The sequence below is a fragment of the Bombina bombina genome, chromosome 7 (assembly GCF_027579735.1).
Source record: "Bombina bombina isolate aBomBom1 chromosome 7, aBomBom1.pri, whole genome shotgun sequence".
Lineage (NCBI taxonomy): Eukaryota > Metazoa > Chordata > Amphibia > Anura > Bombinatoridae > Bombina > Bombina bombina.
Genome location: NC_069505.1, coordinates 477,106,504 through 477,132,540, shown reverse-complemented (window position 1 = coordinate 477,132,540; position 26,037 = coordinate 477,106,504). Strand labels below are relative to the sequence as shown.

The 26,037-nt window shown below is 42.5% G+C and overlaps 1 protein-coding gene across 2 annotated transcripts in view; it reads left to right on the top strand.

Annotated features, from left to right (window-relative positions):
• The window catches only part of LOC128666780 (oocyte zinc finger protein XlCOF22-like), a 130,376-nt gene that overhangs the window by 30,556 nt on the left and 73,783 nt on the right, over positions 1-26,037 (top strand). For both annotated transcript variants that reach the window (XM_053721573.1, XM_053721572.1), the window contains exons 3-4: positions 3,200-3,304; positions 22,299-22,403. In XM_053721573.1, the coding sequence (XP_053577548.1) occupies positions 3,200-3,304; positions 22,299-22,403 (210 nt within the window). The remainder of the gene's footprint in view (positions 1-3,199; positions 3,305-22,298; positions 22,404-26,037) is intronic.

Below are 26,037 nucleotides of genomic sequence, written 5' to 3'. Positions count from 1 at the left end.
AAATTCACAGATCGTCTGACATACCCATTGCCCCTAAAGGGGCATTTATATTGGCGCTGATCTATCCTGGACGCAGAGCGTCGTCTTCATACGCCGCCGTACACTGAAGTTGAATACAAGGTAGCCGTTTCAAAATGGCATACCTTGCATTCTTATTGACAGATTTGATTCTTCAAATTCAAATCAGCCAATAGGATGAAAGCTTCTGTTAACCTATTGGCTGTTTAAAACAGCCAATATGATGAGTGCTACTGAAATCCTATTAGCTATTTATTGTAGGTTAGGGGGTGTTTTTATTTTGGGGGGCTTTTTTATTTTTATAGGGCTATTAGATTAGGTGTAATTGTTTTTATTTTATTTTGTTTATTATTTTTTGTTATCTTAGTGTTTTTTATTTTTCATAATTTTAGTGTTTATTATTTTTTGTAATTTAGATTTTTTTTTATAAATTTGTAGGTTTATTTAGTGGTTTACGGGTTAATATATTTAAATAGTGTGGGTGGCAGATTAGGGGTTAATAACTTTATTTAATAGTTGTGATGTGTGTGGGCAACAGATTAAGGGTTAATAGGTTTAATATAGTGTTTGCGATGCGGGAGAGTGGCGGTTTAGGGGTTAATAGGTAGTTTATCAGTGTTAGTGTACTTTGTAACAGTTTAGTTATGAGTTTTGTGAAATATTTTTGTTTTGCAAAATCCATAACTACTGGTCTCAGAAGGTCGGTATGGATCGTGTCGGTATAGGTTGTAATGCAAGCATTTTAGCCGGACCGCACAACCTGTAATACAGCGCTATGGAAAATCCCACTCTCAAACCTCATTTTTCTGAGTGCGGAATGGACGTTGCGTTACAGACTACAATGCTTGCGTTATAGCTGTACCGCCGCGACTCGTAATATGTGTTCCTGGCCATTCCAGCGTAATGGCCAATTTTTCAGCATTAAAAGCCGTACCGCAAAACTCGTAATCTAGTTGAATGTATTTAACAGGTATTTAAATAAACAGACATATATTCCCTTTTAAAGGAACAGTCTACATCTTAGTCATCTTAAAGTGAATGTAAATTTTAATGAATTAAAGGCCAGTATTAAATAATAATCTTAAAAACAGGAGCACTTTAATTCATTAAAGTTTACGAAGATGCTTATTTTTTTAAATACTTACCTTTGACTTATCGTAAAAATAACGCTGATCCTCCTCCAGCAGCTCCTGCTTTCTTTAGCAGAACGATGATGAGTTTGGCTTCCTCCAATCGTTGTGGGCCCCTTTTGCGTCCAGCTCATAGGGCACAAAACAATTGGAGGAAGCCTGATTCATCATTAATCTGCTAAAGAAAGCAAGAGCTCCGGGCAGAGAATTGGCGTAATGTTTACCATAACGCAAAGGTAAGTGTTTTTAAAAATAAGCATCTTTGTAAACTTTAATGAATTAAAGTGCCCCTGTTTTTAAGATTATTATTATTTGATACTGGCTTTTAATTCATTAAAGTTTACATTCACTTTACCTTAGATTAAGATGCAAATAGCCTACTGCATGGTTTCTAAATCATGCAGCAGAAACGGTAAAAAAGTTATTTTAAAATTTATATTACTTCTGGACACTATGAAATGGATGCCACACTCCGCCCAATGATGACATCACGATCTAGGCTGCATATGGCGTCCAATCACAAAAGGCTCACTAGTTGGATTCAACAGACTGTCAATGCTATTCGCATAGAGAAAAGTGCACTCACAGGAACAAACAACCAGCTCAATACCATTGTTAGCCTGTTCTATGGCTTCTTTTTAGAGCAGTAATGGTTTTCACAGAGTAGAACTTTCCTGTAGTATATCAGTCTGATCCCGCTTATTACGGTCGGTCCAGCGCAAAAATACCAGGCAATTCCTCTCTGTACAAGGAACACGGCAACCCCAGACGATCGTTTCGGCCTTAATTCAGGTGTAGCCATATTCCTCTAAGCACACTGAGCAAGGAGTCCACATAAATGCTATTTAGCAGAGTGCACAGATGTAGCCCAGATCATGATGTTATCAGTGGGCGGAGCTTGGCAGCCATTTAAAAGTAAAGAGAAACAATATTCATTTTAAAATAACTTTTTTACTGTTCCTGCTGCATGATATAGAAAGGTGTGCAGGAGGCTATTTGCAGCTTAATCTAAGGTATGACTTTAAGATGACTAGTGTAGATTGTCCCTTTAATCTTTATCTTATTATATATATATATTTTATATATATATATATATATATATATATATATATATATATATATACACACACACACACACAAACTAATATTAAAGGGACAGTCTAGTCCAAAATAAACTTTCATGATTCAGATAGGGCATGTCACTTTAAACAATTTTCCAATTTACTTTTATCACCAATTTTGCTTTGTTCTCTTGGTATTCTTAGTTGAAAGCTAAACCTAGGAGGTTCATATGCTAATTTCTTAGACCTTGAAGGCCGCCTCTTTTCAGAATGCATTTTAACAGGTTTTTTTTACCACTAGAGGGTGTTAGTTCATGTGTTTCATATAGATAACACTGTGCTCATGCACGTGAAGTTACCTGGGAACCAGCACTGATTGGCTAAACTGCAAGTCTGTCTAAAGAACTGAGATAAGGGGGGCAGTCTGCAGAGGCTTAGATAAAAGGTAATCACAGAGGTAAAAAGTATATAAATATAACTGTGTTGGTTATGCAAAACTGGGGAATGGGTAATAAAGGGATTATCTATCTTTTAAAACAATAAATATTCTGGTGTAGACTGCCCCTTTAACACCTAAACTACCGGTCATGCTTATTGTTACTGCAAAGAATAATTTTCCTAGCATAATTGTTGATACAAAACGGATAATTCCACCGTAATAAAACAAATGAGTACATAAAAAGTGAGGTAAGAGAGGGGTAATCAAAACCTTACAGATACATTAGCCAAAAGTATTAACTCAAGCCTCCCTGGGAGAAAGTATCATTTCAGTGATGGAACATTTGATGCTTTGTTGCAATGTCAAGTATAATGGTCCTTTAAAGGGACAGTAAACGTCATGCAATTTCATAATTTTTCTGGAGTCTTGAAAAAAGTTAGAAAATTCGGGTAAAAGGACGTGTTTTCTGCTTTTTTGTGTGTCTATTTTACGGTAAAGTTATACAAACTAGGTCATGTGATATAAACACTGAATGTGCTTTATTTGTACAGACAAAGATAACATTGAAATAGTGAAAGTTGAGATAACAGAAGATCTGTGTGTGACGCGGCAGATGGGAGCCTCGGATGAGGAATCCAGTGACGGTATCAGCTCAGGTGAGTGTGCACGTGTGTTTTTGTCTGAGAGATGCTAGATACAGGTGAGTGTGCACGTGTGTTTTGTCTAAGGGATGCTGGTTACAGGTGAGTGTGCACGTGTGTTGTCTCTAAAGGGATGCTAGTTACAGGTGAGTGTGCACATATACAGTTGAGTGTGCATGTATCTTGTGTCCAGCACCACCAACTACTTAGTGAGATTATTTATTTAGCCAGACTTTAAACGTTTCGGAGGCATCTCCTTAATCAAGATCTCTATTAATATCCATGATATCGTTCCCAGTCCATATATGCACACCACATTGAATTTTACCCAGGTGCTGGAGCTTTGGATTGTTTATTATGTGTGAGGTTAACAGGTGAGCGTACACCTATTTTTTAATTTTTTTTTTATCAGCCATTTGGGTGAATGGTACGAATGCATGAATGTTGTGTTTAAGGTATGCGGTTTACAAGTGAGTGCGCATGCATACTGTGTTTGAGGTATGCGGGTTACAGGTGTTTGAGGTATGCAGGTTACAGGTGAGTGTGCACCCATGCTGTGTGTGAGGTATGCAGATTACAGGTGAGTGTGCACGCATGCTGTGTGTGAGGTATGCAGGTTACAGGCGAGTGTGCACGCATGCTGTATTTGAGGTATGCAGGTTACAGGAGAGTGTGCACGCATGCTGTGTTTGAGGTATGCAGGTTACAGGTGAGTGTACACGCATGCTGTGCTTGAGGTATGCAGGTTACAGGTGAGTATGCACGCATGCTGTGTGTGAGGTATGCAGGTTACAGGTGAGTGCGCATGCATGCTGTGTTTGAGGTATGCGGATAAAAGTTCTGTGTGCACATATGCTGTGTGTGAGGTATGCAGGTTACAGGCGAGTGTGCACGTATGCTGTGTTTGATGTATGCAGGTTACAGGTGAGTGTGCACGCATGCTGTGTTTGAGGTATGCAGGTTACAAGGGAGTGTGCACGTACAGTTGTGCTCATAAGTTTACATACCCTGGCAGAATTTATGATTTCTTGGCCATTTTTCAGAGAATATGAATGATAACACAAAAACTTTTCTTTCTCTTGTAAGGTGTATCCAGTCCACGGATTCATCCATTACTTGTGGGATATTCTCCTTCCCAACAGGAAGCTGCAAGAGGATCACCCACAGCAGAGCTGTCTATATAGCTCCTCCCCTAACTGCCACCCCCAGTCATTCTCTTGCAGCTCTTGACAAGGGAAGTAGCTAGAGAGATGTAGTGAATTAATGTAGTTTATCTTCAATCAAAAGTTTTATTATTTTCAAATGGTACCAGCGTTGTACTATTTTGGCCTCAGGCAGAAAGTTGAATAAGAGTCTGCCTGAGGTTTTTGATGATCTTAGCGGTTTGTAACTAAGATCCACTGCTGTTCTCACACATAACTGAAGAGATGAGTAACTTCAGCTGGGGGAATAGCGTGCAGGATTACCTGCTCTGAGGTATGTGCAGTTTTAAATTTTTCTAGAGAGATGATAAGCTAGAAAATGTTGACAGTGCCTGATTATTTAAGGTAAGCCTGATTACAGGGATTTAATAACGACTGGTATCATACTTGCTGTAAAGGGTAATATTTTTGTTATTTACTCTCATTACTTAATAGATATAACGTTTGCTTGCTGTATATAAACGTTTATTACAATTGGGGATAAAACTTTATTCTGGGGCCCAGTTTTTCCACATGGCTGACTAGATTTTGCCTAGGGATAGTTTTTTAAGGCCCTCTCACTGTGAGTACATGTTAGGAGGGGCCTATTTCTCCAACATTGGTGTGTCCGGTCTACTATCAAGAGTTTGTTATTTTAAAATAGTGCTGGTATGTACTATTTACTCTGAAACAGAAAAGGATGAAGAATTCTGTTTGTAAGAGGAAGATGATTTTAGCAGACAGTAACTAAAATCGATTGCTGTTTCCACATAGGACTGTTGAGATGAAGTAACTTCAGTTGGGGGAAACAGTTAGCAGACTTTTCTGCTTAAGGTATGACTAGCCATATTTCTAACAAGACTGTGTAATGCTGGAAGGCTGTCATTTCCCCTCATGGGGACCGGTAAGCCATTTTCTTAGTCTCAAACAGAATAAAGGGCTTAATATGGGCTATAAAACTGGTAGACACTTTTATGGGCTAAATCGATTGCTTTATTTGAACATTTTATACATGTTTATGCTGATAATTCACACTTATAAACTTGGGGAACGTTTTTTAACGTCAGGCACTATGTTAGGCACCTTTTCCAGTCAGGAAGGGCCTTCCCAGTTGTAGGCTGAGCCTCATTTTCGCGCCATTACTGCGCAGTTGTTTTTGAGAGCAAGACATGCAGATGCATGTGTGAGGACCTGAAAGTAGTTGGAAAAGTTCCTAAAAGGCGTCATTTGGTATCGTATTCCCCTCTGGGCTTGGTAAAGTCACAGCAAAGGCTGTAGCTGGGACTGTATAGGGGTTAAATCTGTAACCGGCTCCGGTTTCGTTATTTTAAGGGTTAAAGCTCTGAAAATTGGTGTGCAATAATTTTAATGCTTTAAGACACTGTGGTGAAAATTTGGTAAATTTTGAACAATTCCTTCATATTTTTTCACATATTCAGTAATAAAGTGTGCTCTGTTTAAAATTTAAAGAGACAGTAACGGTTTTGTTTTAAAACGTTTTTTGTGCTTTATTGACAAGTTTAAGCCTGTTTAACATGTCTGTGCCTTCAGATAAGCTATGTTCTATATGTATGAAAGCCAATGTGTCTCCCCCTTCAAAATTGTGTGATAATTTTGCCATAGCGTCCAAACAAAGTAAGGACAGTACTGCCACAGATAATGAAATTGCCCAAGATAATTCCTCAGATGAAGGGAGTAGACATGGTTCTACATCATCTCCTTCTGTGTCTACGCCAGTTTTGCCCACGCAGGAAGCCCCTAGTACTTCTAGCGCGCCAATGCTTATTACCATGCAACAATTGACGGCTGTAATGGATAACTCCATAGCAAATATTTTATCCAAAATGCCTGCATATCAGAGAAAGCGCGATTGCTCTGTTTTAAACACTGAAGAGCAGGAGGGCGCTGATGATAATTGTTCTGTCATACCCTTACACCAATCTGAAGGGGCCATGAGGGAGGTTTTGTCAGATGGGGAAATTTCAGATTCAGGAAAAATTTCCCAACAGGCTGAACCTGATGTTGTGACATTTAAATTTAAGTTAGAACATCTCCGCGCACTGCTTAGGGAGGTGTTATCTACTCTGGATGATTGTGACAACTTGGTCATTCCAGAAAAATTATGCAAGATGGACAAGTTCCTAGAGGTTCCGGTGCACCCCGACGCTTTTCCTATACCCAAGCGGGTGGCGGACATAGTGAATAAGGAGTGGGAGAAGCCCGGCATACCTTTTGTTCCCCCTCCTATATTTAAGAAATTATTTCCTATGGTCGACCCCAGAAAGGACTTATGGCAGACAGTCCCTAAGGTCGAGGGGGCAGTTTCTACTCTAAACAAGCGCACTACTATTCCTATCGAGGATAGTTGTGCTTTCACAGATCCTATGGATAAAAAAATTGGAAGGTTTGCTTAAAAAGATTTTTGTACAGCAAGGTTACCTTCTACAACCCATTTCGTGCATTGTTCCTGTCACTACAGCAGCGTGGTTCTGGTTCGAGGAACTAGACAAGTCGCTCAGTAGAGAGACTCCATATGAGGAGGTTATGGACAGAGTTCACGCACTTAAGTTGGCTAACTGTTTTATTTTAGATGCTGCTTTGCAATTAGCTAGATTAGCGGCGAAAAATTCAGGGTTTGCAATTGTGGCGCGCAGAGCGCTTTGGCTAAAGTCTTGGTCAGCGGATGTATCATCCAAGACAAAATTGCTTAACATCCCCTTCAAGGGTAAAACTCTCTTTGGACCAGAATTGAAAGAGATTATCTCAGACATCACTGGGGGAAAGGGTCACGCCCTCCCACAAGATAGGCCTTTCAAGGCCAAGAATAAGTCTAATTTTTTGTTCCTTTCGTAATTTCAGGAACGGACCGGGCTCTAATTCTGCATCCTCTAAGCAAGAGGGTAATACCTCACAGTCCAAACCAGCCTGGAAACCGATGCAAGGCTGGAACAAGGGTAAGCAGGCCAAGTAGCCTGCCGCTGCTAACAAAACAGCATGAAGGAGTAGCCCCCGATCCGGGACCGGATCTAGTGGGGGGCAGACTCTCTCTCTTTGCTCAGGCTTGGGCAAGAGATGTTCAGGATCCCTGGACGCTAGAAATAGTTTCTCAGGGTTATCTTCTGGAATTCAAGGAACTACCCCCAAGGGGAAGGTTCCACATGTCTCACTTATCCTCACACCAAATAAAGAGACAGGCGTTCTTCATTGTGTAGAAGACCTGTTAAAGATGGGAGTGATACACCCCGTTCCAATGACGGAACAAGGAATGGGATTTTACTCAAATCTGTTCGTAGTTCCCAAAAAAGAGGGAACCTTCAGACCAATTCTGGATTTAAAGATCCTAAACAAATTTCTCAGGGTACCATCGTTCAAAATGGAAACCATTCGAACGATTCTACCCACTATCCAGGAAGGTCAATTTATGACTACCGTGGATCTAAAGGATGCGTACCTACATATTCCTATCCACAAAGAACATCATCAGTTCCTAAGGTTCGCCTTTCTGGACAAACATTACCAGTTTGTGGCCCTCCCATTCGGATTAGCCACTGCTCCAAACGGATGGAAAGTGAACATAGAAAAAAGTTCTCTGTCTCCGTCAACCAGAGTTCCCTTCTTGGGAACAATAATAGATTCCTTAGAAATGAAGATCTTTCTGACAGATGTCAGAAAGTCAAAACTTCTAAGCGCTTGTCAAGTTCTTCATTCTGTTCCACGTCCTTCCATAGCTCAGTGCATGGAAGTAGTAGGGTTGATGGTTGCGGCAATGGACATAGTTCCTTTTGCGCAAATTCATCTAAGACCATTACAACTGTGCATGCTGAAACAGTGGAATGGGGATTATACAGACTTGTCTCCAGTGATTCAAGTAGATCAGAAAACCAGAGACTCACTCCGTTGCTGGCTAACCCAGGATCACCTATCCCAGGGAATGAGCTTCCGCAGTCCAGAGTGGGTCATCGTCACGACCGACGCCAGCCTAGTGGGCTGGGGCGCGGTCTGGGAATCCCTGAAAGCTCAGGGACTGTGGTCTCGGGAAGAGTCTCTTCTCCCGATAAACATTCTGGAACTAAGAGCGATATTCAATGCTCTCAAGGCTTGGCCTCAGCTAGCAAAGGCCAGATTCATAAGATTCCAATCAGACAACATGACGAATGTTGCGTATCTCAATCATCAGGGGGGAACAAGGGCGGAGAATCACTCCTGCCACCTATCTGCGATCCACATTCCAGGTGTGGAAAACTGGGAAGCGGATTATTTGAGTCGCCAGACATTCCATCCGGGGGAGTGGGAACTCCACCCGGAGATCTTTGCCCAGTTGACGCAACTATGGGGCATTCCAGACATGGATCTGATGGCGTCTCGTCAGAACTTCAAAGTTCCTTGCTACGGGTCCAGATCCAGGGATCCCAAGGCGACTCTAGTGGATGCACTAGTAGCGCCTTGGACCTTCAACCTAGCTTATGTGTTTCCACCGTTTCCTCTCATTCCCAGGCTGGTAGCCAAGATCAAACAGGAGAGGGTCTCGGTGATCTTGATAGCCCCTGCGTGGCCACGCAGGACTTGGTATGCAGACCTGGTGAATATGTAATCGGTTCCACCATGGAAGCTACCTTTGAGACAGGACCTTCTTGTTCAGGGTCCATTCGAACATCCAAATCTGGTCTCCCTCCAGCTGACGGCTTGGAGATTGAACGCTTGATTCTATCAAAGCGTGGGTTTTCAGATTCTGTGATTGATACTCTGGTTCAGGCCAGAAAACCGGTAACTAGAAAGATTTACCATAAGATATGGAAAATATATATCTGCTGGTGTGAATCCAAGGGATTACCTTGGAATAAGATTAAAATTCCTAAGATTCTTTCCTTTCTGCAAGAAGGTTTGGATAAAGGATTATCTGCGAGTTCTCTAAGGGACAGATTTCTGCTTTATCTGTCTTACTACACAAACGACTGGCAGCTATGCCAGATGTTCAAGCATTTGTTCAGGCTCTGGTTAGGATCAAGCCTGTTTACAGACCTTTGACTCCTCCCTGGAGTTTAAATTTAGTTCTTTCAGTTCTTCAAGGGGTTCCGTTTGAACCTCTACATTCCATAGATATTAAGTTGTTATCTTGGAAAGTTTTGTTTTTGGTTGCTATTTCTTCTGCTAGAAGAGTTTCAGAGTTATCTGCTCTGCAGTGTGCTCCGCCCTATCTGGTGTTCCATGCAGATAAGGTGGTTTTGCGTACTAAGCCTGGTTTTCTTCCAAAGGTTGTTTCTAACAAAAATATTAACCAGGAGATAGTTGTACCTTCTTTGTGTCCGAATCCAGTTTCAAAGAAGGAACGTTTGTTACACAATTTGGACGTAGTCCGTGCTCTAAAATTCTATTTAGAAGCTACAAAAGATTTCAGACAAACATCTTCTCTGTTTGTCGTCTACTCTGGTAAAAGGAGAGGTCAAAAAGCGACTTCTACCTCTCTTTCTTTTTGGCTTAACAGCATCATCCGATTGGCTTACGAGACTGCCGGATGGCAGCCTCCTGAAAGAATCACAGCTCACTCCACTAGGGCTGTGGCTTCCACATGGGCCTTCAAGAACGAGGCTTCTGTTGATCAGATATGTAAGGCAGCGACTTGGTCTTCACTGCACACTTTTGCCAAATTTTACAAATTTGATACTTTTGCTTCTTCGGAGGCTATTTTTGGGAGAAAGGTTTTGCAAGCCGTGGTGCCTTCCGTTTAGGTGACCTGATTTGCTCCCTCCCTTCATCCGTGTCCTAAAGCTTTGGTATTGGTTCCCACAAGTAAGGATGACGCCGTGGACCGGACACACCAATGTTGGAGAAAACAGAATTTATGCTTACCTGATAAATTACTTTCTCCAACGGTGTGTCCGGTCCACGGACCGCCCGGGACCCTCATATTAAAAAGGCCTGAGGCTAAATAAGTGTAACGGGTGTCTAATCAATGTTTTTTTCTATTTCACGGTTGCAAATAATGATCTGTGGGTTTCTAAAATCAATGCCTTTACTGTAATCTTTTATTCAAAAGGATGACATATCTCCTCTTTCATGCTGTTGTTTCGGTTGAGGCTCCGGGACCCTCGTATTAAAAAGGCCTGAGCATAAATAAGTGTAACGGGTGTCAAATCAATGTTTTTTTCTATTTCACGGTTGCAAATAATGATCTGTGGGTTTCTAAAATCAATGCCTTTACTGTAATCTTTTATTCAAAAGGATGACATATCTCCTCTTTCATGCTGTTGTTTCGGTTGAGGCTCCGGGACCCTCGTATTAAAAAGGCCTGAGCATAAATAAGTGTAACGGGTGTCTAATCAATGTTTTTTTCTATTTCACGGTTGCAAATAATGATCTGTGGGTTTCTAAAATCAATGCCTTTACTGTAATCTATTATTCAAAAGGATGACATATCTCCTCTTTCATGCTGTTGTTTCGGTTGAGGCTCCCGGACCCTAGTATTAAAAAGGCCTAAGGATAAATAAGTGTAACGGGTGTCTAATCAATGTTTTTTTCTATTTCCCGGGTCATATAAATGATCTCTGGGATTCTAAAATCAATGCCTTTCCTGTAATCTATTATTCAAAAGGATGACATATCTCCTCTTTCATGCTGTTGTTTTGGTTGAGGCTCCGGGACCCTCTTATTAAAAAGGCCTGAGGATAAAATCAGGTCTGATGAATTATTTTCTCTAACTACAGTCACCACGGTACCATATGGTTTCTCCTATTTTTTTCCTCCTGTCCGTCGGTCGAATGACTGGGGTGGGCGGAGCCTAGGAGGGACTATATGGCCAGCTTTGCTGGGACTCTTTGCCATTTCCGGTTGGGGAGGAGATATTCCCACAAGTAAGGATGACGCCGTGGACCGGACACACCGTTGGAGAAAGTAATTTATCAGGTAAGCATAAATTCTGTTTTTCGTGCCTTAATTGCGCAGTAGTTTTTGCAGATTGAGACATCCAGCTTCCCTGAAGGAGTCCCCTTACATATAGGACCCCTCTAAAGGGTTTTTGTGCCTTCAAAAGTCGTTGTATGGGCAGGTAGGAGCCACAGTAGAGCTGTGGCAGTTGGTTGTGACTGTTTAAAAACGGTTATATCGTTTTTTTGATCCAGTTTTGAAACTAAAGGGTTAATCATTCATTTTCAAGTGGGTGCAATGCTATTTCAGTCTATTATACACACTGTAAAAATTTCATAGAATTTACTGCTTTTTTCACTGTTTTGCAGTTTCTGTGATGTTTTTTTTCCTCTTAAAGGCACAGTACCGTTTTTATTTTTTGCTTGTTCAGTTATTAAAGTGTTTTCCAAGCTTGCTGGTCTCATTACTAGTCTGTTTAAACATGTCTGACATAGAGGAAACTCATTGTTCATTATGTTTAGAAGCCATTGTGGAACCCCCTCTTAGAATGTGTACCAAATGCACTGATTTTACTATAGATTACAAAGACCATATTCTGGCTTTAAAAAATTTATCACCAGAAGAAATTGACAAGGAGGAAGTTATGCCGTCTAACTCTCCCCACGTGTCAGAACCTATAACTCCCGCTCAGGGGACGCCAAGTACATCTAGCGCGCCCATTGCATATACATTACAAGACATGGCTGCAGTTATGAATCATACCCTTACAGAGGTATTATCTAAACTGCCAGGATTGCAAGGAAAGCGAGACAGCTCTGGGACTAGAATAAATATAGAGCTCTCTGACGCTTTAGTGGCTATGTCTGATACACCCTCACAATGTACTGAAGCTGAAGCAGGGGAGCTTCAATCTGTGGGTGATTTTTCTGATTCAGGGAAGATACTTCAATCTGATTCTGATATGTCTACATTTAAATTTAAGCTTGAACACCTCCGCATATTGCTCAGGGAGGTCTTAGAAACTCTGGACGACTGTGACGCTATTGTAGTCCCAGAGAAATTGTGTAGATTGGATAAATACTATGCAGTACCTACTTACACTGATGTTTTTCCAATCCCTAAGAGGTTTTCTCAAATTATTACTAAGGAATGGGATAGACCAGGTGTACCGTTCTCTCCCCCTCCTGTTTTTAAAAAGATGTTTCCTATAGACGCCTCTACACGGGACTTGTGGCAGACGGTCCCTAAGGTGGAGGGAGCAGTTTCTACTCTAGCTAAGCGTACCACTATCCCTGTCGAGGACAGTTGTGCTTTTCTAGATCCAATGGACAAAAAATTAGAGGGTTACCTTAAGAAATTTTTTATTCAACAAGGTTTTATTCTCCAGCCTCTTGCATGCATTGCCCCAGTCACTGCTGCTGCGGCTTTCTGGTTTGAGTCTCTAGAGGAGGCTCTACAGGTTGAAACCCCGTTGGAAGATATTATTGAAAAGCTTAAGGCCCTTAAGCTAGCCAATTCATTTGTTTCTAACGCCGTTGTTCATTTAACCAAGCTAACGGCTAAAAATTCAGGTTTTGCTATTCAGGCGCGTAGGGCGCTATGGCTTAAATCCTGGTCAGCTGACGTGACTTCAAAGTCTAAACTTCTCAACATTCCCTTCAAAGGACAGACCCTATTCGGGCCTGGACTGAAGGAGATCATTTCTGACATCACTGGAGGAAAAGGTCACGCCCTTCCTCAAGACAGGTCCAACAAATTAAGGACCAAGCAGTCTAGTTTTCGGCCCTTTCGAAACTTCAAGAGTGGCGCAGCTTCAACTTCCTCTAACACAAAACAAGAGGGAAATTTTGCCCAGTCTAAGCCGGTCTGGAGACCTAACCAGGCTTGGAACAAGGGGAAACAGGCCAAAAAGCCTGCTGCTGCCTCTAAGACAGCATGAAGGAGCAGCCCCCGATCCGGAAACGGATCTAGTAGGGGGCAGACTCTCTCTCTCTTCGCCCCAGGCTTGGGCAAGAGATGTCCAGGATCCCTGGGCATTGGAAATTGTGTCCAAGGGTTATCTTCTGGAATTCAAAACCTCTCCCCCAAAAGGGAGATTTCATCTCTCACATTTATCTGCAAACCAGATAAAGAGAGAGGCATTCTTACATTGTGTTCAAGACCTCCTAGTTATGGGAGTGATCCACCCAGTTTCGCAGGAAGAACAGGGGCAGGGTTTTTATTCAAATCTATTTGTAGTTCCCAAGAAAGAGGGAACATTTAGACCAATCTTAGATCTTAAGATCTTAAACAAATTTCTCAGAGTCCCATCCTTCAAGATGGAGACTATTCGAACCATCCTTCCTATGATCCAGGAGGGTCAATATATGACTACCGTAGACTTAAAGGATGCTTATCTTCACATCCCGATACACAAAGATCATCATTGTTTTCTCAGGTTTGTCTTTCTAGACAGGCACTACGAAGGTTCTAGGGTCCCTCCTAGCGGTCCTAAGGCCGCGGGGTATAGCAGTAGCCCCTTACTTAGACGACATTCTGATACAGGCGTCGACTTTTCAAATTGCCAGGTCCCATACGGACATTGTTCTGGCATTTCTGAGGTCCCATGGGTGGAAGGTGAACGAAGAAAAGAGTTCTCTATCACCTCTAACAAGAGTCTCATTCCTAGGGACTCTGATAGATTCGGTAGAAATGAAGATTTACCTAACGAAGGCCAGATTGTCAAAACGTCTAGACTCTTGCCGTGTTCTTTATTCCACTTCTCGCCCTTCAGTGGCTCAGTGTATGGAAGTAATCAGTTTAATGGTAGCAGCAATGGACATAGTACCGTTTGCCTGCCTACATCTCAGGCCGCTGCAACTTTGCATGCTCAGTCAGTGGAATGGGGATTACACAGATTTGTCACCTCTACTAAATCTGGATCAAGAAACCAGGGATTCTCTTCTCTGGTGGCTATGTCAGGTCCATCTGTCAAAGGGGATGAGCTTCCGCAGGCCAGATTGGACTATAGTAACGACAGATGCCAGCCTTCTGGGCTGGGGTGCAGTCTGGAACTCCCTGAAGGCTCAGGGCTCGTGGACTCAGGAGGAGGCACTCCTTCCGATAAACATTCTGGAACTAAGAACGATTTTCAATGCTCTTCAGGCGTGGCCTCAGCTAGCTGGGGTCAGGTTCATCAGATTTCAGTTGGACAATATCACGACTGTAGCCTACATCAACCATCAGGGGGGAACAAGGAGTTCACTAGCAATGTTGGAGGTTTCAAAGATAATTCTATGGGCAGAGGTTCACTCTTGCCATCTATCTGCTATCCATATCCCAGGAGTTGAGAACTGGGAGGCGGATTTTCTAAGTCGGCAGACTTTTCATCCGGGAGAATGGGAACTCCATCCGGAGGTATTTGCTCAGTTGATTCAACTTTGGGGCAAACCAGAACTGGATCTCATGGCGTCTCGCCAGAACGCCAAGCTTCCTTGTTACGGGACCAGGTCCAGGGACCCCAAGGCAACGCTGATAGATGCTCTAGCAGCGCCTTGGTCCTTCAACCTGGCTTATGTGTTTCCACCGTTTCCTCTGCTCCCTCGTCTGATTGCCAAGATCAGGCAGGAGAGAGCTTCAGTGATTTTGATAGCACCTGCGTGGCCACGCAGGACTTGGTATGCAGACCTGGTGGACATGTCATCCTGTCCACCATGGACCCTGCCGCTGAGGCAGGACCTTCTCCTTCAGGGTCCTTTCAACCATCCAAACCTAATTTCTCTGCGTCTGACTGCTTGGAGATTGAACGCTTGATTTTATCAAAGCGTGGTTTCTCTGAATCGGTCATTGATACCTTAATTCAGGCTTGGAAGCCGGTTACCAGGAAAATCTATAATAAGATATGGTGTAAATATCTTCATTGGTGTGAATCCAAGGGTTACTCATGGAGTAAGGTCAGGATTCCTAGAATATTATCTTTTCTCCAAGAAGGATTGGAGAAGGGATTGTCGGCTAGTTCCTTAAAGGGACAGATTTCTGCTCTGTCTATTCTTTTGCACAAGCGTCTGGCTAATACTCCAGACGTTCAGGCGTTTTGTCAGGCTTTAGTTCGAATCAAGCCTGTGTTTAAACTTGTTGCTCCGCCATGGAGTCTAAATTTAGTTCTTAAAGTTCTTCAAGGGGTTCCGTTTGAACCTTTGCATTCCATAGATATCAAGCTGTTGTCTTGGAAAGTTCTGTTTTTGGTAGCTATCTCCTCGGCTCGACGAGTTTCGGAGTTATCGGCTTTACAATGTGATTCTCCTTATCTAATTTTCCATGCTGATAAGGTAGTGTTGCGTACCAAACCTGGGTTTCTTCCTAATAAGAATATCAATCAGGAGATTGTTGTTCCGTCACTGTGTCCTAATCCTTCTTCAAAGAAGGAACGTCTATTACACAATCTTGATGTGGTCCGTGCTTTAAAATTCTATTTACAAGCCACTAAAGATTTTCGTCAAACATCTGCTTTGTTTGTAGTTTACTCTGGACAGAGGAGAGGCCAAAAGGCTTTGGCAACTTCTCTTTCTTTTTGGTTAAGAAGCATAATCCGCTTCGCTTACGAGACTGCTGGCCAGCAGCCTCCTGAGAGAATTACAGCTCATTCCACTAGAGCAGTAGCTTCCACATGGGCTTTTAAAAATGAGGCTTCTATTGAACAGATTTGTAAGGCGGCGACTTGGTCTTCGCTTCATACCTTTTCTAAATTCTACAAATTTGATACTTTTGCTTCTTCGGAGGCTGTTTTTGGGAGAAAGGTCTTACAGGCAGTGGTGCCCTCTGTTTAAGCGCCTGCCTTGTCCCTCCCTTCATCCGTGTCCTATAGCTTTGGTATTGGTATCCCACAAGTAATGGATGAATCTGTGGACTGGATACACCTTACAAGAGAAAACAAAATTTATGCTTACCCGATAAATTTATTTCTCTTGTGGTATCCAGTCCACGGCCCACCCTGTCATTGTAAGGCAGGTGTTATTTATTTTTTAAACTACAGTCACCACTGCACCCTATAGTTTCTCCTTTCTCTTGCTTGTCTTTGGTTGAATGACTGGGGGTGGCAGTTAGGGGAGGCGCTATATAGACAGCTCTGCTGTGGGTGATCCTCTTGCAGCTTCCTGTTGGAAAGGAGAATATCCCACAAGTAATGGATGAATCCGTGGACTGGATACACCACAAGAGAAATAAATTTATCAGGTAAGCATAAATTTTGTTTTCACTCATGGTTAGTGTTTGGCTGAAGCCATTTATTATCAATCAACTGTGTTTACTCTTTTTAAATCATAATGACAACAGAAACTACCCAAATGACCCTGATCAAAAGTTTACATACCCTGGTGATTTTGGCCTGATAACATGCACAAAAATTGACACACAGGGGTTTGAATGGCTATTAAAGGTAACCATCCTCACCTGTGATCTGTTTTCTTGTAATTAGTGTGTGTGTATAAAAGATCAATGAGTTTCTGGACTCCTGACAGACCCTTGCATCTTTCATCCAGTGCTGCACTGACGTTTCTGGATTCTGAGTCACGGGCAAAGCAAAAGAATTGTCAAAGGATCTGCAGAAAAAAGAAGTTGAACTGTATAAAACAGGAAAGGGATATAAAAAGATATTCAAGGAAGTGAGAATGCAAATCAGCAGTTTTCAAACTCTAATAAAGAAGTGGAAAATGAGGGGTTCTGTTGAAACCAAACCACGGTCAGGTAGACCAACTAAAATTGCAGCCACAACTGCCAGGAAAATTGTTCAGGATGCAAAGAAAATCCCACAAATAACTCCAGGTGAAATACAGGACATGTGGTGTGGCTGTTTCAAAATGCACAAAAAGGAGGCACTTGAAGAAAGATGGACTGCATGGTCGAGTCGCCAGAAGAAAGCCATTACTACGCAAATGCCACAAAGTATCCCGCTTACAATACGCCAAACAGCACAGAGACAAGCCTCAAACCTTCTGGCACAAAGTCATTTGGAGTGATGAGAACAAAATTGAGCTTTTTGGCCACAACCATAAACGCTACATTTGGAGAGGAGTCAACAAGGCTTATGATGAAAGGTACACCATTCCTACTGTGAAACACGGTGGTGGATCGCTGATGTTTTGGGATGTGTGAGCTACAGAGGCACAGGAAATTTGGTCAGAATTGATGGCAAGATGAATGCAGTATGTTATCAAAAAATACTGGAGGAAAATTTGCATTCATCAGCATGGAAGCTGTGCATGGGACGTACTTGGACATTCCAACATGACAATGATCCTAAACACAAGGCCAAGTCGTCCTGTCATTGGCTACAGCAGAATAAAGTGAAGGTTCTGGAGTGGCCATCTCAGTCTCCTGACCTTAATATCATTGAGCCACTCTGGGGAGATCTCAAACGTGCAGTTCATGCAAGACAGCCCAAGTATTTACAGGAACTGGAGGATTTTTGCCAGGAAGAATGGGCAGCTTTACCATCTGAGAAGATATAGAGCCTCATCCACAAATACCACAAAAGACTTCAAGCCGGTATTGATGTTAAACGGGGCAATACACGGTATTAAGTACTGGGGTATGTAAACTTTTGTTCAGGGTCATTTGGGTAGTTTCTGTTGTCATTATGATTTAAAAAGAGTAAAAACAGTTGATTAATAATAAATGGCTTCAGCCAAACACTAACCATGAGTGAAAAAAGTTTTTGTGTTATTCATATTCGCTGAAAAATGGCCAAGAAATCATAAACTCTGCCAGGGTATGTAAACTTATGAGCGCAACTGTATGCTGTATTTGAGGTATGGAGGTTACAGGTGAGTGTGCACGTATGCTGTGTTTGAGGTATGCAGGTTACAGGTGAGTGCCCACGCATGCTGTGTTTGAGGTATGCAGGTTACAGGTGAGTGCCCACGCATGCTGTGTTTGAGGTATGCAGGTTACAGGTGAGTGTGCACGTATGCTGTGTTTGAGGTATGCAGGTTACAGGTGAGTGCCCACGCATGCTGTGTTTGAGGTATGCAGGTTACAGGTGAGTGCCCACGCATGCTGTGTTTGAGGTATGCAGGTTACAGGTGAGTGCCCACGCATGCTGTGTTTGAGGTATGCAGGTTACAGGTGAGTGCCCACGCATGCTGTGTTTGAGGTATGCAGGTTACAGGTGAGTGCCCACGCATGCTGTGTTTGAGGTATGCAGGTTACAGGTGAGTGCCCACGCATGCTGTGTTTGAGGTATGCAGGTTACAGGTGAGTGCCCACGCATGCTGTGTTTGAGGTATGCAGGTTACAGGTGAGTGCCCACGCATGCTGTGTTTGAGGTATGCAGGTTACAGGTGTGTGCCCACGCATGCTGTGTTTGAGGTGTGCAGGTTACAGGTGAGTTTGCACGCATGCTGTGTTTGAGGTATGCAGGGAACAGGTGAATGCCCACGTATGCTGTGTTTGAGGTATGCAGGTGACAGGTGAGTGCGCATGCATGCTGTGCTTGAGGTATGCAGGTTACCGGTGAGTGTGCACGCATGCTGTGTTTAAGGTGTGCAGGTTACAGGTGAGTGTGCACGTATGCTGTGTTTGAGGTATGCAGGTTACAGGTGAATGTGCACGCATGCTGTGTTTGAGGTATGCAGGTTACAGGTGGGTGCGCATGCATGCTGTGTTTGAGGTATGCAGGTTACAGGTGAGTGTGCACGTATGCTTTGAGGTGTGCAGGTTACAGGTGAGTGTGCACGCATGCTGTGTCTGAGGTATGAAGGTTACAAGTAAGTGTGCACGTATGCTGTGTTTGAGGTATGCAGGTTACAGGTGAGTGTGCACGTATACTGTGTTTGAGGTATGCAGGTTACAGGTGGGTGTGCACGTATACTGTGTTTGAGGTATGCAGGTTACAGGTGAGTGTGCACGTATACTGTGTTTGAGGTATGCAGGTTACAGGTGGGTGTGCACGCATGCTGTGTCTGAGGTATGCAGGTTACAGGTGAGTGCGCATTCGTGCTGTGTTTGAGGTATGCAGGCTACAGGTGAGTGTGCACTTATGCTGTATTTGAGGTATGAAGGTTATAAGTAAGTGTGCTTGCATGCTGTGTTTGAGGTATGCAGGTTACAGGTGAGTGTGCTTGCATGCTGTGTTTGAGGTATGCAGGTTACAGGTGAGTGTGCTTGCATGCTGTGTTTGAGGTATGCAGGTTACAGGTGAGTGTGCACGTGTGCTGTGTTTGAGGTATGCAGGTTACAGGTGAGTGTGCACGCATGCTGTGTCTGAGGTATGCAGGTTACAGGTGAGTGTGCACGTATGCTGTGTTTGAGGTATGCAGGCTACAGGTGAGTGCACGTATGTTGTGTCTGAGGTATGCAGGTTACAGGTGAGTGCACAAATGTTGTGTAGGTATGCAGGCTACAGGTGAGTGTGCACTTATGCTGTATTTGAGGTATGAAGGTTACAAGTAAGTGTGCATGTATGCTGTATTTGAGGTATGCAGGTTACATGTGAGTGTGCATGTATGCTGTGTTTAAGGTGTGCAGATTACAGGTGAGTGTGCACGTATGCTGTGTTTGAGGTATGCAGGTTACAGGTGAATGTGCACGCATGCTGTGTTTGAGGTATGCAGGTTACAGGTGAGTGTACATGTATGCTTTGAGGTGTGCAGGTTACAGGTGAGTGTGCATGCATGCTGTGTTTGATGTATGCAGGTTACAGGTGAGTGTGCACGTATGCTGTATTTGAGGTATGAAGGTTACAAGTAAGTGTGCATGTATGCTGTGTTTGAGGTATGTAGGTTACAGGTGAGTGTGCATGTATGCTGTGTTTAAAGTGTGCAGGTTACAGGTGAGTGTGCACGTATGCTGTGTTTGAGGTATGCAGGTTACAGGTGAATGTGCACGCATGCTGTGTTTGAGGTATGCAGGTTACAGGTGAGTGTGCATGTATGCTGTGTTTGAGGTGTGCAGGTTACAGGTGAGTTTGCACGCATGCTGTGTTTGAGGTATGCAGGGAACAGGTGAATGCCCACGTATGCTGTGTTTGAGGTATGCAGGTGACAGGTGAGTGCGCATGCATGCTGTGCTTGAGGTATGCAGGTTACCGGTGAGTGTGCACGCATGCTGTGTTTAAGGTGTGCAGGTTACAGGTGAGTGTGCACGTATGCTGTGTTTGAGGTATGCAGGTTACAGGTGAATGTGCACGCATGCTGTGTTTGAGGTATGCAGGTTACAGGTGGGTGCGCATGCATGCTGTGTTTGAGGTATGCAGGTTACAGGTGAGTGTGCACGTATGCTTTGAGGTGTGCAGGTTACAGGTGAGTGTGCACGCATGCTGTGTCTGAGGTATGAAGGTTACAAGTAAGTGTGCACGTATGCTGTGTTTGAGGTATGCAGGTTACAGGTGAGTGTGCACGTATACTGTGTTTGAGGTATGCAGGTTACAGGTGGGTGTGCACGTATACTGTGTTTGAGGTATGCAGGTTACAGGTGAGTGTGCACGTATACTGTGTTTGAGGTATGCAGGTTACAGGTGGGTGTGCACGCATGCTGTGTCTGAGGTATGCAGGTTACAGGTGAGTGCGCATTCGTGCTGTGTTTGAGGTATGCAGGCTACAGGTGAGTGTGCACTTATGCTGTATTTGAGGTATGAAGGTTATAAGTAAGTGTGCTTGCATGCTGTGTTTGAGGTATGCAGGTTACAGGTGAGTGTGCTTGCATGCTGTGTTTGAGGTATGCAGGTTACAGGTGAGTGTGCTTGCATGCTGTGTTTGAGGTATGCAGGTTACAGGTGAGTGTGCACGTGTGCTGTGTTTGAGGTATGCAGGTTACAGATGGGTGTGCACGCATGCTGTGTCTGAGGTATGCAGGTTACAGGTGAGTGTGCACGTATGCTGTGTTTGAGGTATGCAGGCTACAGGTGAGTGCACGTATGTTGTGTCTGAGGTATGCAGGTTACAGGTGAGTGCACGTATGTTGTGTAGGTATGCAGGCTACAGGTGAGTGTGCACTTATGCTGTATTTGAGGTATGAAGGTTACAAGTAAGTGTGCATGTATGCTGTATTTGAGGTATGCAGGTTACATGTGAGTGTGCATGTATGCTGTGTTTAAGGTGTGCAGATTACAGGTGAGTGTGCACGTATGCTGTGTTTGAGGTATGCAGGTTACAGGTGAATGTGCACGCATGCTGTGTTTGAGGTATGCAGGTTACAGGTGAGTGTACATGTATGCTTTGAGGTGTGCAGGTTACAGGTGAGTGTGCATGCATGCTGTGTTTGATGTATGCAGGTTACAGGTGAGTGTGCACGTATGCTGTATTTGAGGTATGAAGGTTACAAGTAAGTGTGCATGTATGCTGTGTTTGAGGTATGTAGGTTACAGGTGAGTGTGCATGTATGCTGTGTTTAAAGTGTGCAGGTTACAGGTGAGTGTGCACGTATGCTGTGTTTGAGGTATGCAGGTTACAGGTGAATGTGCACGCATGCTGTGTTTGAGGTATGCAGGTTACAGGTGAGTGTGCATGTATGCTTTGAGGTGTGCAGGTTACAGGTGAGTGTGCACGCATGCTCTGTTTGATTTTTAGCAGGTTACAGGTGAGTGTGCACGTATGCTTTGAGGTGTGCAGGTTACAGGTGAGTGTGCACGCATGCTGTGTTTGATGTATGCAGGTTACAGGTGAGTGTGCACGTATGCTGTGTTTGAGGTATGCAGGCTACAAGTGAGTGCGCATGCTTGTTGTATCTAAACTCTCCTTTCTCCTTAAACTATGTCAGAAAAGTAAAAAATAAAAGGACCCGAGTTTGTGTAATTGGTTATTTTATCTGCCTGGGAAATACACAAACTGTTTTATGGTAAAGTTATAAAAACTACCAGGTCATGTGATATAAAAACTACCAGGTAAAGGGATATAAAAACTACCAGGTCATGTGATATAAACACTACCAGGTCATGTGATATAAAAACTACCAGGTCATGTGATATAAAAACTGAATATGCTTTATTAATACAGACGAGGATAACACTGAAATAGTGAAATTTGAGATAACAGAAGATCTGTGTGTAAGGCAACAGCCGGGAGCCCTGGATGAGGAATCCAGCAACAGCATTAGCCGAGGTGAGAGCGCACGTGTTTTGTGTCTGAGGGACGTAGGTTACAAGCGAGTGCGCACTTATGGTGTGTGTGTGTGTGTGTGTGAGAGACACAGATTACAGCTGAGTGTGCTCGTGTGTTATGTCTGAGGTACTCTAGTTATTGGTGAGTGTGCATGCATGTGGTGTCTGAGTGACATAGGTTACAAGGGAGTGCACATGTATTCTGTGTCTGATGGATGTTACAGGTGCGTGTGCCATATATTGTGTCTGATATATGCTGATTACAGGTGACTGTGCATGTATTCTGTGCCAAAGTTATGCTGGTTACAGGAGAGTATTCTTGTCACTTAGATGCTTAGGTAACTGGTAAGTGTGCACGTGCTTTGTGTCCGAGGTACACAGGTTACAGGTAAGTATGCCTGTATGTTGTGACTGAGTTACACTGTTTACAGGTGAGTGTACATATGTCGTCTGTGATGCTTGGGTCTCAGGTGACTGTGCATAATCCTTTTCTACCAATAGTCATTTCTGGGCAGCTGCATGATTTTATTTATATATAAGGAGAGAGAGCGGACTGATAGATACCAATATCACTACACAAAACTTACACATACGTGTATATTCTCACTGTGCAGGCTGCATGATTTTATTTATATATAAGGAGAGAGAGAGGGGACTGATAGATGCCAATATCACTACACAAAACTTACACATACGTGTATATCTCACTGTACAGGCTGCATGATTTTATATATATATATAAGGAGAGAGAGAGAGGGGACTGATAGATGCCAATACTACACACTACATACACATACGTGTATATCTCACTGTAAAGGCTGCATGATTTTATTTATATATAAGGAGAGAGAGGGGGGACTGATAGATGCCAATATCACTACACACAACTTACACATACGTGTATATCTCTCACTGTACAGGCTGCATGATTTTATTTATAAGGAGAGGGGGGGGGACTGATGGATACCAATATTACTACACACAACTTACACATACGTGTATATCTCACTGTACAGGCTGCATGATTTTATTTCTTTCATGTAATTAGCAAGAGTCCATGAGCTAGTGACGTATGGGATATACATTCCTACCAGGAGGGGCAAAGTTTCCCAAACCTTAAAATGCCTATAAATACACCCCTCACCACACCCACAATTCAGTTTTACAAACTTTGCCTCCTATGGAGGTGGTGAAGTAAGTTTAGGCAGCGGTTTCAGTTTGAATCTTCTGTTTATGTTTTTCATTAAACTTTATTTTGGGTGTGGATTATTTTCAGCAGGAATTGGCTGTCTTTATTTTATCCCTCCCTCTCTAGTGACTCTTGCGTGGAAAGAGCCACATCTTGGATAGTCATTATCCTATACGTCACTAGCTCATGGACTCTTGCTAATTACATGAAAGAAAACATAATTTATGTAAGAACTTACCTGATAAATTCATTTCTTTCATATTAGCAAGAGTCCATGAGGCCCGCCCTTTTTTGTGGTGGTTATGATTTTTTTGTATAAAGCACAATTATTCCAATTCCTTATTTTATATGCTTTCGCACTTTTTTCTTATCACCCCACTTCTTGGCTATTCGTTAAACTGAATTGTGGGTGTGGTGAGGGGTGTATTTATAGGCATTTTAAGGTTTGGGAAACTTTGCCCCTCCTGGTAGGAATGTATATCCCATACGTCACTAGCTCATGGACTCTTGCTAATATGAAAGAAATGAATTTATCAGGTAAGTTCTTACATAAATTATGTTTTATATATAAGGAGAGAGAGGGGACTGATAGATGCCAATATCGCTACACACAACCTACACATACGTGTATATCTCACTGTACAGGCTGCATGATTTTATTTCTTTCATGTAATTGGCAAGAGTCCATGAGGGACTTTAAAAATGCATGGGACAAGCATAGGGCTATCCTACGAACTAGATAAGTTTATACTGTTAGGTAAGGTCGGGCAGACTTGCTGGGCCTATGGCTCTTATCTGCCGTCAATATCTATGTTTCTATGTTTCTATGAGCTAGTGACATATGGGATATACAATCCTACCAGGAGGGGCAAAGTTTCCCAAACAAATACACCCCTCACCACACCCACAATTCAGTTTTACAAACTTTGCCTCCTATGGAGGTGGTGAAGTAAGTTTGTGCTAAGATTTCTATGTTGATATGCGCTTCTCAGCATTGTTGAAGCCCGATTCCTCTCAGAGTACAGCGAATGTCAGAGGGACGTGAAGGGAGTATCACTTATTTGAATACGATGATTTCCCTAACGGGGGTCTATTTCATAGGTTCTCTGTTATCGGTCGTAGAGATTCATCTCCCACCTCCCTTTTCAGATCGACGATATACTCTCAATTTACCATTACCTCTACTAATAACTGTTTTAGTACTCGTTTGGCTATCTGCTATATGTGGATGGGTGTCTTTTGGTAAGTATGTTTTCATTACTTAAGACACTCTCAGCTATGGTTTGGCACTTTATGTATTTATGTAAAGTTCTAAATATATCTATTGTACTTATATTTGCCATGAGTCAGGTTCATGTATTTCCTTCTGCAGACTGTCAGTTTCATATTTGGGAATGTAAACATTTTTAAGAAATTTATTTCTTACCTGGGGTTTAGTCTTTTTTCAATTGACTACTTCTTGTAATTGCGGGTATTAGGCCCGCGGGTGCGTCAAATGCTAAACTTTATTGCGTCATTCTTGGCGCGAAAAAGTACGTATATGATGCAACTTCGTCATTTCCAGCGTCATTCGTGACGCAGAGACCTTTCACACGGCGGCGTCATTAGTGACGTAAGTGTGTCATTTCCGGTCATTTTTGGCGCCAAAAAAGACTTTACGTTACGTTGTGCGTCCTACTTGACGCCAATTTTTTTTTCCATTATTTCAATACCTCTTGTTTGTTTGCCTTTTGCTTTCAGAGGCCTATGCTATTGCATTTTTTCCCATTCCTGAAACTGTATAAGGAAATAAATAATTTTGCTTTATATGTTGTTTTTTCTCTTACATTGTGCAAGATGTTCCAATCTGATCCTGCCTCAGAAGTTTCTGCTGGAACATTGCTCCCTGACATCGGTTCTACCAAAGCTAAGTGCATTTGTTGTAAAGTTGTAGAAATTATTCCACCAAATGTCATTTGTAATAGTTGTCATGATAAACTTTTACATGCAGATAGTGTTTCCATCAGTAATAGTACATTGCCAGTTGCAGTTCCTTCAACTTCTAATGTGCATGATATACCTGTAAATTTTAAAGAATTTGTTTCTGATTCTATTATGAAGGCTTTGTCTGCATTTCCACCTTCTAATAAACGTAAAAGGTCTTTTAAAACTTCTCATTTAGCTGATGAAATTTCAAATGACCAACAACATAATAATTCATCCTCTTCTGATGAGGATCTATCTGAAACAGAAGATCCATCCTCAGACATTGACACTGACAAATCTACTTATTTATTTAAAATAGAGTATATGTGTTCTTTATTAAAAGAAGTGTTAATTACTTTGGATATTGAGGTAACCAGTCCTATTGACGTTCAGTCTAATAAACGTTTAAATGCTGTTTTTAAACCTCCTGTGGTTTCATCAGGGGTTTTTCCCATTCCTGAGGCTATTTCTGATATGATTT